General features: G+C 42.7%; 2 protein-coding genes across 3 annotated transcripts in view; both read right to left on the bottom strand.

Annotated features, from left to right (window-relative positions):
• Positions 1-9,837, bottom strand: part of LOC139370805 (septin 15) — a 30,840-nt gene extending 21,003 nt beyond the window's left edge. Inside the window, exon 1 of one of the 2 annotated variants that reach the window (XM_071110599.1) lies at positions 9,368-9,837. In XM_071110599.1, the coding sequence (XP_070966700.1) occupies positions 9,368-9,406 (39 nt within the window). In that variant the 5' untranslated portion in view covers positions 9,407-9,837. The remainder of the gene's footprint in view (positions 1-9,367) is intronic. The other variant, XM_071110608.1, reaches the window with a different exon arrangement.
• A 773-nt stretch (positions 9,838-10,610) lies between these two features.
• LOC139381775 (C-C motif chemokine 4-like) lies at positions 10,611-12,412 on the bottom strand. Its single transcript, XM_071125530.1, has 3 exons — positions 12,267-12,412; positions 11,937-12,057; positions 10,611-11,214 (listed from the first exon to the last, which is right to left on the bottom strand). Exons 1-3 carry the CDS (start codon positions 12,334-12,336, stop codon positions 11,100-11,102), a joined length of 306 nt encoding a protein of 101 aa, XP_070981631.1. The 5' UTR covers positions 12,337-12,412; the 3' UTR covers positions 10,611-11,099.
• Positions 12,413-12,681: the final 269 nt, after the last annotated feature.

Raw genomic sequence — 12,681 nt, 5'->3', positions numbered from 1 at the left:
ATGTTCATCTGTCCACAGGAACACACATTGTCTATAAATGGAGAAAGTTCAGCACTGTTGCTACTCTCCCTATGAGTGGTCATCCTGCAAAGATGACTGCAAGAGCACAGCGCAGAATGCTCAATGAGGTTAAGAAGAATCCTAGAGTGTCAGCTAAAGACTTACAGAAATCTCTGGAACATGCCAACGTCTGTTTACGAGTCTACGATACGTAAAACACTGAACAAGAATGGTGTTCATGGGAGGACACCACGGAAGAAGGCACTGCTGTCCAAAAAAAACATTGCTGCATGTCTGAAGTTGGCAAAAGAGCACCTGGATGTTCCACAGCGCTACTGGCAAAATATTCTGTGGACAGATGAAACTACAGTTGAGTTGTTTGGAAGGAACACACAACATGATGTGTGGAGAAAAAAAGGCACAGCACACCAACGTCAAATCCTCATCCCAACTGTAAAATCTCATCAGTTTTGTAAAGAGGAATGGTCCAAAATTCCTACTGACCGTTGCGCAGGTCTGATAACAAAATTATTTCTGCAGTTGCGTGAGGTTATTGCTGCCAAAGGTCAACCAGTTATTAAATCCAAGGGTTCACATACTTTTCCCACCGTGCACTGTAAATGTTTACACAGTGTGTTCAAAAAAGACATGAAAACGTGTAATTGTTTGTGTGTTATTAGTTTAAGCAGACTGTTTGTTTATTGTTGTGACCTAGAAGAAGATCAGATCAAATTTTATGACCAATTGATGCAGAAATGCAGGTATTTCCAAAGGATTCACATGCTATACAGTGGTAAGAAAAAAGTATGTTCCTTCAGGGAAATTGGAACATTCATGTAATCAGGTCTGTGCATCAGCATGTGACAGTGGTGTAATCACCCACAGCACCCTACATCTAAATGATGCGATCTGTATCGATTGTGGCAATTAGGGTTGCACATTTTGGGGAATATTCAGAAGCGGAAACTTTGTGGGAATTAACGGGAATATATGGGATTTAACAGGAATATATGCAAATGAATACTATTACCATTTAAATGTAGATGTTTTTTGCATTGGTTATATTTACCATATCATATGGAGACAGAAACATAAACCATTTACCTTATCATAAGTAGACATAATTGCAAATGATTCAATCACACAATTCCTTGCATCTTGAGTAAACGTAAATTCTGGCACCGAAAGAGATGGCCGCCCAGCTTCGCGTTCCTAGGAAACTATGCAGTAGTGGATCAGATCCCAGCCGGCGATCCAAAACAACGATGCCGTAAAAGGGGCAAATGAAGCGGTCTTCTGGTCAGGCTCCGGAGAAGGGCACATCGCGCACCACTCCCTAGCATATTATTCGCCAATGTTCAGTCTCTTGACAACAAGGTTGATGAAATCCGAGCACGGGTAGCATTCCAGAGAGACATCAGAGACTGTAATGTTCTTTGCTTCACGGAAACATGGCTCACTCGAGAGACGCTAACGGAGTCGGTGCACCCAGCTGGTTTCTTCACGCATCGCGCCGACTGAAACAAGCATCTTTCTGGTAAGAAGAGGGGCGGGGGGGTATGCCTTATGATTAACGAGACATGGTGTGACCATAACAACATACAGGAACTCAAGTCCTTCTGTTCACCTGACTTAGAATTCCTCACAATCAAATGTCGACCGCATTATCTACCAAGGGAATTCTCTTCGATTATAATCACAACCGTATATATTTCCCCCCAAGCAGACACATCGATGGCCCTAAACAAACTTTATTTGACTCTATGTAAACTGGAAACCACATATCCTGAGGCAGCATTCATTGTAGCTGGGGTTTTTAACAAGGCTAATCTGAAAACAATAGTCCCTAAATTCTATCAGCATATCCAACTTCCACGACGCATATAAGGCCCTCCCCCGCCCTCCTTTCGGAAAAGCTGACCACGACTCCATTTTGTTGCTTTCAGCCTACAGACAGAGACTAAAACAAGAAGCTCCTGCGCTCAGGTCTGTTCAACGCTGGTCCGACCAATCTGATTCCACGCTTCAAGACTGCTTCAATCATGTGGATTGGGATATGTTCCGCATTGCGTTCAACAACAACATTGACTAATAACGCTGATCCGGTGAGCGAGTTCATGAGAAAGTGTATCGGCGATGTTATACCCACAGCAACGATTAAAACATTCCCAAACCAGAAACCGTGGATTGATGGCAGCATTCGCGCGAAACTGAAAGCGCGACCCACTGCTTTTAACCAGGGCAAGGCGACCGGAAACATGACCGAATACAAACAGTGTAGCTATTCCCTACGCAAGGCAATCAAACAAGCTAAGTGTCAGTATAGAGAAAAAAGTAGTCGCAATTCAATGGCTCAGACACGAGAGGTATGTGGCAGGGTCTACAGTCAATCACGGATTACAAAAAGAAAAATAGCCCCGTCACAGACCAGGATGTCTTGCTCCTAGACAGACTAAGTAACTGTTTTGCTCGCTTTGAGGACAATACAGTGCCACTGACACGGCCCCCAAAACCTGCGGCCTCTCTTTCACTGCAGCCGACGTGAGTAAAACATTTAAACGTGTTAACCCTCGCAAGGCTGCAGGCCCAGACGGCATCCCCAGCCGCGTCCTCAGAGCATGTGCAGACCAGCTGGCTGATGTATTTACGGACATATTCAATCAATCCTTATACCAGTCTGCTGTTCCCACATGCTTCAAGAGGGCCACCATTGTTCCTGTTCCCAAGAAAGCTAAGGTAACTGAGCTAAACGACTACCGCCCCGTAGCACTCACTTCCGTCATCATGAAGTGCTTTGAGAGACTAGTCAAGGACCATATCACCTCCACCCTACCTGAAACCCTAGACCCACTTCAATTTGCTTACCGCCCCAATAGGTCCACAGACGACGCAATCGCAACCACACTGCCCTAACCCATCTGGACAAGAGGAATACTTATGTGAGAATGCTGTTCATCGTCTACAGTTTAGCATTTAACACCATTGTACCCTCCAAACTCATCATCAAGCTCGAGACCCTGGGTCTCGACCCCGCCCTGTGCAACTGGGTACTGGACATCCTGACAGGCCGCCCCCAGGTGGTGAGGGTAGGTAACAACATCTCCACCCCACTGATCCTCAACACTGGGGCCCCACAACTCAATCATCAAGTTTGCGGACGACACTACAGTGGTAGGCTTGATTACCAACAACGACGAGATGGCCTACAGGGAGGAGGTGAGGGCCCTTGGAGTGTGGTGTCAGGAAAATAACCTCACACTCAACGTCAACAAAACAAAGGAGATGATTGTGGACTTCAGGAAACAGCAGAGGGAGCACCCCCCTATCAACATTGGACGGGACAGTAGTGGAGAGGGTAGTAAGTTAAGTTCCTCGGCGTACACATCACGGACAAACAGAATTGGTCCACCCACACAGACAGCGTTGTGAAGAAGGCGCAGCAGTGCCTCCTCAACCTCAGGAGGCTGAAGAAATTTGGCTTGTCACCAAAAGCACTCACAAACTTCTGCAGATGCACAATCGAGAGCATCCTGTCGGGCTGTATCACCGCCTGGTACGGCAACTGCTCCGCCCACAACCGTAAGGCTCTCCAGAGGGTAGTGAGGTCTGCGCAACGCATCATGGGGGGCAAACTATCTGCCCTCCAGGACACCTACACCAACCGATGTCACAGGAAGGCCATAAAGATCATCAAGGACAACAACCACCCGAGCCACTGCCTGTTCACCCCGCTATCATCCAGAAGGCGAGGTCAGTACAGGTGCATCAAAGCAGGGACCGAGAGACTGAAAAACAGCTTCTATCTCAAGGCCATCAGACTGTTAAACAGCCACCACTAACATTAAGTGGCTGCTGCCAACATACGGACTCAACTCAAGCCACTTTAATAATGGAAATTGATGGAAAAATGTATCACTTGCCACTCAATGCTATGTCGGGTATGTAATGTAGGGTATGTAATCATTATATTAAGTGGCATTGTGTGGCAATGCCATTTAATATAATGATTACATACCCTACATTACTCATCTCATATGTATATGTATATACTGTACTCTATATCATCTACTGCATCTTGGCATCTTTATGTAATACCTGTATCACTAGCCACTTTAAACTATGACACTTTATGTTTACATACTCTACCATACTCATCTCATATGTATATACTGTACTCTATACCATCTACTGCATCTTGCCTATGCCGTTCTGTACCATCACTTATTCATATATCTTTATTGTACATATTCTTTATCCCTTTACACTTGTGTGTATAAGGTAGTAGTTGTGGAATTGTTAGATTACTCGTTGGTTATTGCTGCACTGTCGGAACTAGAAGCACAAGCATTTCGCTACACACACATTAACATCTGCTAACCATGTGTATGTGACAAATACAATTTGAACTAGTAGCAGGGTAAAGGTTCAATGTGAACCCAAAGGACAAGATACACTATACAGTTTAAGTCAGAAGTTTACATAAACAAGTTTTAATGACTCCAACCTAAGTGTTTCAACCACTCCACAAATGTATTGTTAACAAACTATAGTTTTGACAAGTCGGTTAGGACATCTACTTTGTGCATGACACAAGTCATTTTTCCAACAATTGTTAACAGACAAATGATTTCACTGTATCACAATCCCAGTGGGTCATAAGTTTACATACACTAAGTTGACTGTGCCTTTAAACAGAAAATTATGTCATGGCTTTAGAAGCTTCTGATAGGCAAATTGACATCATTTGAGTCAATTGTAGGTGTACCTGTGGATGTATTTCAAGGCCTACCTCCAAACTCAGTACCTCTTTGCTTGACATGATGGGAAAATCAAAAGAAATCAGCCAAGACCTCAAAAATAATTTGTAGACCTCCACAAGTCTGGTTCATCCTTGGGACCAATTTCCAAATGCCTGAAGGTACCACGTTCATCTGTACAAACAATAGTACGTAAGTAGAAACACCATGGGACCACACAGCCTTCATTGCGCTCAGGAAGGAGACGCGTTCTGTCTCCTAGAGATGAATGTACTTTGGTGCCAAAAGTACAAATCAATCCCAGAACAACAGCAAAGGACCTTGTGAAGATGCTGGAGGAAACAGGTACAAAGGTATCTATGTCCACAGTAAAACGAGTCCTATATCGACATAACCTGAAAGGCCGCTCAGCAGGGAAGAAGCCACTGCTCCAAAACCGCCATAAAAAAGCCAGACTACGGTTTGCAACTGCACATGGGGACAAAGATAGTACTTTTTGGAGGAATGTCCTCTGGTCTGATGAAACAAAAATAGAACTGTTTGGCCATAATGACCATCGTTATGTTTGGGGGAAAAAGGGGGAGGCTTGCAAGCCGAAGAACACCACCCCAACCGTGAAGCACGGGGGGGGGCAGCATCATGTTGTGGGGTGTGCTTTGCTGCAGGAGGGATGGTGTATTTCACAAAATAGATGGCATCATGAGGAAAGAAAATTATGTGGATATATTGAAGCAACATCTCAAGGAAGGAAGTTAAAGTTTAGTCACAAATGGGTCTTCCAAATGGACAATGACCACAAGCATACTTCCAAAGTTGCGGCAAAATGTGATGAAAGAAATAAACGCCGAAATAAATCACTCTTCTATTATTCTGACATTTCACGTTCTTAAAATAAAAAGTGGTGATCCTAACTGACCTAAGACAGGGAATTTTTACTAGAATTAAAATGTCAGGAATTGTGAAAAACTGAGTTTAAATGTATTTGGCTAAGGTTTATGTAAACTTCCGACTTCAACTGTAATTGTTACGAATTGAACTTTAATTAAATGAGTTGACTCTTCATATGGGAAATTTCATTGAACAACAAAAGGGAATATTGAATGACCCATCGCATATCCCAAAAACATTTTCAACATACATCTGTAAAATGATAGTCTAGAAACTAAAGCATTGGTTGTCTTCCTCTCAGGCGTTCATGTCTTGAACATCAGACTGAGGCCTCATTTTCACTGTGACTTTCCAACCTTATTGAGGATGGCTCGTCGTCAGGCTCAAAAAGCCTCAAATTTGCCCGGATGGCCATATATTTTTCGACCCTTATATTGGTCAGCTTGTTTCGTGCTTTGGAGTGCGTGTTCCCAAACAAGGACCAGTTGCGCTCAGAGGAGGCTGATGTTGGTGGGATTTGGAGGATGGAGGCAACAGGGGAAAGAGCCTCAGATCCTCAAATTCCCTTCCATCAGGTGGCTGATGAGATATGTTGGCACGACTGCCATATTACATTTCCATCCCAAAGCCCTTGCTTGGAAGTATATTTTGCCAGACTGCCAAGAACCTTGCCCTCCTCCAGGCCAACGTGGCGAGACACTGTAGTGATTACACCATAGGCCTTGTTGATCTCTGCACCAGACAGGATGCTCTTGCCAGCATACTTGGACATGTATGCTGCGACATTTGTATGGACTTCAAGCAGAAGTCTTCACGCTTTTTGATGTATTTCAGAACTGCAGTTTCCTCTGCTTTGATCAACAGTGAAGTGGGCAGGACAGTACGGATTTATTCTCTTACATCTGCAAGCAGTCTGAACATCAGACAGGATGGCATGGTCTCCCTCAATCCGTGCAATGGCTACTGCTATAGGTTTCAGTAGTTTCAGGCTGCTTACCACTCTCTCCCAAATACATCATCCAGGAGGATCCTCTTGGTAGGGCTGTCTATATCGGCAGACTGTGATATGGCCATTTCTTGGAGAGACTCCTTCCCCTCCAGGAGACTGTCAAAAATGATGACAACACCACCCCAATGGGTATTGCTGGGCAGCTTCAATGTGGTGCTCTTATTCTTCTCACTTTGCTTGGTGAGGTAGATTGTTGCTATAACTTGATGGCCCTTCACATACCTAACCATTTCCTTAGCTTTCTTGTAGAGTGTATCAATTGTTTTCATTGTCATGATGTCTGTGAGGAGCAGATTCAATGCATGAGCAGACCAGCCAATGGGTGTGATGTGAGGGTAGGACACCTCCACTTTAGACCAAGCAACCTTCATGTTTGCAGCATTGTCTGTCACCAGTGCAAATACTTTCTGTGGTCCAAGGTCATTGATGACTGCCTTCAGCTCATTTGCAATGTAGAGACCGGTGTGTCTGTTGTCCCTTGTGTCTGTGCTCTTGTAGAATACTGGTTGAGGGGTGGAGATTATGTAGTCAATTATTCCTTGCCCATGAACATTCGACCACCCATCCGAGATGTTTGCAATACAGTCTGCTTTCTCTATGATTTGCTTGACCTTCACTTGAACTCTGTTGAACTCTGCATCCAGCAATTTAGTAGATAAAGCATGTCTGCTTGGAGGGGTGGCTAGGCGAAGAACATTCAAAAATCTCTTCCAATACACATTGCCTGTGTGCATCAGAGGTGAACCAGTCGCATACATAGCTCCAGCAAGACATTCATCAGCATTTCTCTGACTAACTTCCTCAATTGAGTCAAAAAAACATTTTATTCCAAGAAGATCTTGAGCTGTTGCTATCGATAAGGTGTCTGATTCATCATTTTCACCTCGAATAGAAGTAGAGGGACTTTTGTCAGAGGTTGTTTGTTGTGAGGGTTGAGGGAACTTGATGCACTTGGTCAGATGATTCTGCATCTTTGTTGCATTCTTCACATAGGATTTGGCACAGTATTTGCAAATGTACACAGCTTTTCCTTCTACATTAGCTGTAGTGAAATGTCTTCACACATCAGATAGTGCCCGTGGCATTTTCCTGTAAAAAAAAAGTAAAAAAACAAAAACAATTCCATGTACAGATAAATAGTTAAGCAGTTATATTAATCAACTCCTTTGTTAGATAAATGTTTTAAAATGAAACATGTATGGAAACAGGTGAATTAACACTCACATGGTAGCAAAAACTAACTAGCAGAAATGGTTAACAAGTTAGAAATGATTTAAACACACTTTGCAGTAGGCTACTATTTACTAGTTAACAAAAAATAATGTGATATAAAATATATTCACCCCACCCAGTATTGTAATAAAAACTTACCAGAAAGCTTCTAGTCCTTGGCTCAGACAGTGTAGTAGTGTGGGCTCAATAGCATCTCATTAGTGTGCAAGATCTTGAGAATCAGCTGTACATATGATGGGAGAATGCACTGTGCATGCAGAGGGTTGCAATTCCATTGAATTGGGGATAGTTTAACCAAAATATGCCGCAAGACCTATAATTGCCTTATGTGTATCCCACAAAAAAGGTTCACTGTTATAAGCTAACTTTTTTTGATGAATTTAAGCAAAATTCCCAGGCTTAACTTCATGGAAAATTTCTGGAAAAATGTCTGAAATTTACCAGAAAGTTTGCAACCCTTTGCAACCCTAGTGGCAATCAAGAGTTTTTCAATTTACACATGTACATTATTGGTGGAAAATAACAGGTCCAAGCAAAAGGTCACATACATAAAGGGTTCATGACCGTCAATCCAATATTGATATCTTGTTGTTGTTTACAGTTCACTATGTGTACAGGCACATAGTGATTTTAAATGGCCCCAAAGCAATTTCCATACTCCCTCCCTACCCATGCTGGGTTATATAACTTTGCTGTGATGTAATCTCAGCTCTCTCATCACCTGGAGTTAACACTAACAGACGGTAGAAACTAGAATTATTGGGGACCTTTTGAAGAGGGGCTGACGTAGGTATAAATACATGAGTATGAGACAGAAAGAGAGAGATCCGAGGACTGTGAATAAAGATGTGTGTGGTGCAGAATGAAAAGCACACCAGGGTTAGCTGGATGACAGCAACTGCATTCTGATTCTCTGTTAGCCAATGCAAATGTGTCAAATGATCACGTTTTTCTGCATTCTAATACAATAATGAACTGAACATGTTCAATCAATATTTGACTAAGACCACTTTTTATAGCCTAGGCCTATAATGACATCCTCAAAGACTACATAATAGCCTTCATCACGGACGCAAATTTGAAAAATGGCCTAGGCGTGGAAACACAAAAATGAATGGAAACATCATCTTATAAATTCCCTTGTGGATTCTTAAACGCGCATAAGTATGCATGTCCATTCCTCTCCACGACCGGGCGCGGAACCCTTCTCTTCTTTTCAATTATAAGCGATAATGGAGTCGAATAAACCCGTACTCTGGCCGAGAGCTATATGGAATAGGAATTGTCTATATGAAATCAGCATTTTCGGTCACATTCCTCTTATAGTATTGCCATGGACCATAATGGAGTTCTAACGTTGGAGACAACGTCGGTTGCATAATAAAGTCATTGGTTTCAATCCATTCATGGAAATGTTTAAATCCAGTTCACGCGAGACAGAATATCAACATTGATTTAATGTGATCAGAATAACACTTACTGCAATGCTGGCAACTGTAGATTCTGGTCGTTCGATCATTGTAGTACTTGTGTGACACCACCCACCCAGGAGCCGAAGAAATCAGGCATACAAAAAATAAGAAAACTACGAAACAAAAGCGTTAGAGACGCTGCTTTCAAAAGACACGTCCTATTCAGGCAATTTAACGTTTTTCTTTTTTTTAATGTAGCAACAGAACCCTAATGCCTCTAAACGGGCCCAAAATAATGAAATTGGGTAGGTGGTATCGACATACCACTAGTAAAGCATCATGAACAGCAGAAGGGATTTTTTTTCCCAAGCTACAAATCTCAAAAGGCGATTGTGTCCTCCTTTGGAACTGCATGCCTATTGGCTAAAGACATCTAAAATTGTGATGTCAGACAAGATCCGACAGCCTACCGAATTCTATTGGTTCTAAAGGTGAACTGTCTGCATTGTGGCCAGCCGAGCCCTTTACCTCGAATCTTTTACGAATGCCTTGGACGTAAATACCAAAAATGCGCAGTTTGATTTGTATATTTCACAGGTCAAGTATCGCATACATGTATGCTTCTTCTTAGGATTCTCAACAGGATGATCAAGAAACAGAAACGTAAATTAATTCATCCCACATTGTCTTTTGACATCCGCCGTATACGGTCTAGTTGCGCTCTCTTGTGGCTGTGCAGTTGAAGTAGCTGAATTAGGCCTATTAGTTATGTTCTGTTAGAATGCACGTTTGTTGAGTGTAAACCATTTTTTTTTGGGCCAACGCACATTTTTGGAACGTGACACACACACACACACACTCTTCCTCTGGGTGTCTGACGCTCAGCAAAGGTAAAGCAGCACTTCTCCGGCTGCTTGACATTCGAAGACCTACACAACACACACTTATGGGTCAGTTTGGGTCACACACACACACACACACACACACACACACACACACACACACACACACACACACACACACACACACACACACACACAAAAGTTAGAAATTCACCACTAGAGGTCAGTTGGCAGATAGCAGATGAGCACCAGAATTAGCTGGCCACTTTGTGGTTCTTTGTAGCTCAGTTGGTAGAGCATGACAATTGTAACTCCAGGGTAGTGGTTTTGACTCCTGGGCCCACCCATATGTAAAATGTATGCATGCATGACTGTTGCTTTGGATAAAAGTGTCTGCTCAATGGCATATAACATGTGCTTCATGCTGAGAGGTTTAGACACAGACACAATTAAGTAGCCTACAACTGAATGTGGTTTAGATATATTTTTACAGCCCTGTTTCATCAGGTAAGCATTAAAACATAGAGAGATGCATTAAAACCAACAAATGGTTTATCCACATGCATTTTAATTCATTGAAGGCAATCAAACAGAATGGGCCTATAGAATGTTGTTCCATGGGACATTCTATGGAACTACATTCTAATTGAATCTAATCATCACTATGCACAACTCATTCAGCACAAATATGTGTTTTACGGATTCAACAAATAAATATTGATTATCGATCACAGGCATGAAATGGTAAAGAGAGAGGTATACACAGCATTACAGTTATATGGAGATCATTTAGCTTATCTATTTGCCCAGATAGACCCAGGTGGTGTTTTGGCTCAGGACCTTGACTGCTCTCTCTGAGGCAGAGTCTGGCCATGTCCTTCTTGTGTAACCGAGTAATAAAATAGGTTTTGAAGGATTTGCTTTGACGTTGACATAGATGAGGGTCACATCACCATGGTTACAGGAGTGGCGTCTGCTTCCCAAAGTTCTTGCCGTCCAGGATGTTGATGTAGTCCTTCACCCATCTGTCTGAGGGCCTGGCACACACCTGTCTCCCCTTCTGGGTCTTAAACCTGAACATAGAAATGCACTGTTATCAGCACAGCATAACAGAATAAACCACATAGGGAAATGCACATACAAGATACCGTTGATACTGACGCCATCCTTTTTTAGATTATGATGTGACTTGTGGCGCAGCGATCTAAGGCACTACAGCTCAGTGCTTGAGGTGTCACTACAGACCATAGTTCAATTCCACGCTGGGCACAATTGGCCCAGTGTCATCCAGGTTTGGCCGTCATTGTAAATAAGAATTTGTTCTTAACTGACTTGCATAGTTAAATAAATCAAATCAAATGATCTTATTTGAGAGGAAAATGCCCAATGTGAAAGTGAAGTAGTGAAAATCAATCACATGACGGAGGAATATAGCACATTTTGCATTTTACAACAGGGGTAAACTCACAAAAAAGTCTAAACATTAAATTTGACCCCTGGATGATGAGAGGTTGTTGTGTCTCTCCTTGTGGATTGATCTCTAACACAGATTGCTTTGAGGATTCGGCCACTAATGGGTAACCCTAACCCCCTGTAACTGTCCCAGTCACAGCATAATTGAATCAATGACTATGTCTGTCTGACACCTGTTTCACACTACTTTTACAACATATCACTGTTTACAGTACGGCATCTTGAGTGTTTGAATCAAATTGTAATAAGCCTAACTCTCATCGCCACACACATATCCACTTACACACACATCAATAGCATAAGTACAATAGGGTTTACTCACATAACTGCCTGGTTAGAGCACTGCTGGCTGGTCTTTGTGTAACCCACCACTCTTCCTCTGGGTATCTGACGCTCAGCAAAGGTAAAGCAGCACTTCTCCGGCCCGCTTGACATTCGAAGACCTACACAGCACACACTTATGGGTCAGTTTGGGTCACACACACACACACACACACACACACACACACACACACACACACACACACACACACACACACACACACACACACACACACACACACACACACACACACACACACACGTCTGGCCCCCACAAATATAGTTAAACACTTCCACACTCAAACATACAAACATTCCAATTGTCACTTACCTTCGCTAAATGTGATGGCACTCAGTACAAGAACAAGCACAGACAGCATAGCAAGACGAGGGGTGAACATGCTGGCTCAGGTGGGGTGGAGATTATATGAGGAGAAGTCTGTGAATACTGGTCTCAAGCTTTCTTGTCTGCTGTGTGGTGGAGGGAACAGAGGACCAATATTTATAGTCTGGTGAGAGTGTTAGGGGAATATCCAGAAAGTGATAGTCTCGGTCACCTTTTATTTTGTATTTTTTTTTTACATCTGATTGACATTTAGTATGTGTACATGTGGGTGGGTTTCATCCCATGGATCAGTGTGTTGCCTTCTCCCGTTATGACATGCCTGTATTTCACTTCCCTTTTTCGCCATTGGTTTTTACACCAGAAGTACATCATTTGTGGGACTTTTATTTCTATAGCCTGT

This window comes from Oncorhynchus clarkii, chromosome 2, assembly GCF_045791955.1.
Source record: "Oncorhynchus clarkii lewisi isolate Uvic-CL-2024 chromosome 2, UVic_Ocla_1.0, whole genome shotgun sequence".
NCBI lineage: Eukaryota > Metazoa > Chordata > Actinopteri > Salmoniformes > Salmonidae > Oncorhynchus > Oncorhynchus clarkii.
The sequence above is the reverse complement of the archived record's forward strand: the minus strand, read 5'-3'. Positions and strand labels throughout refer to the sequence as shown.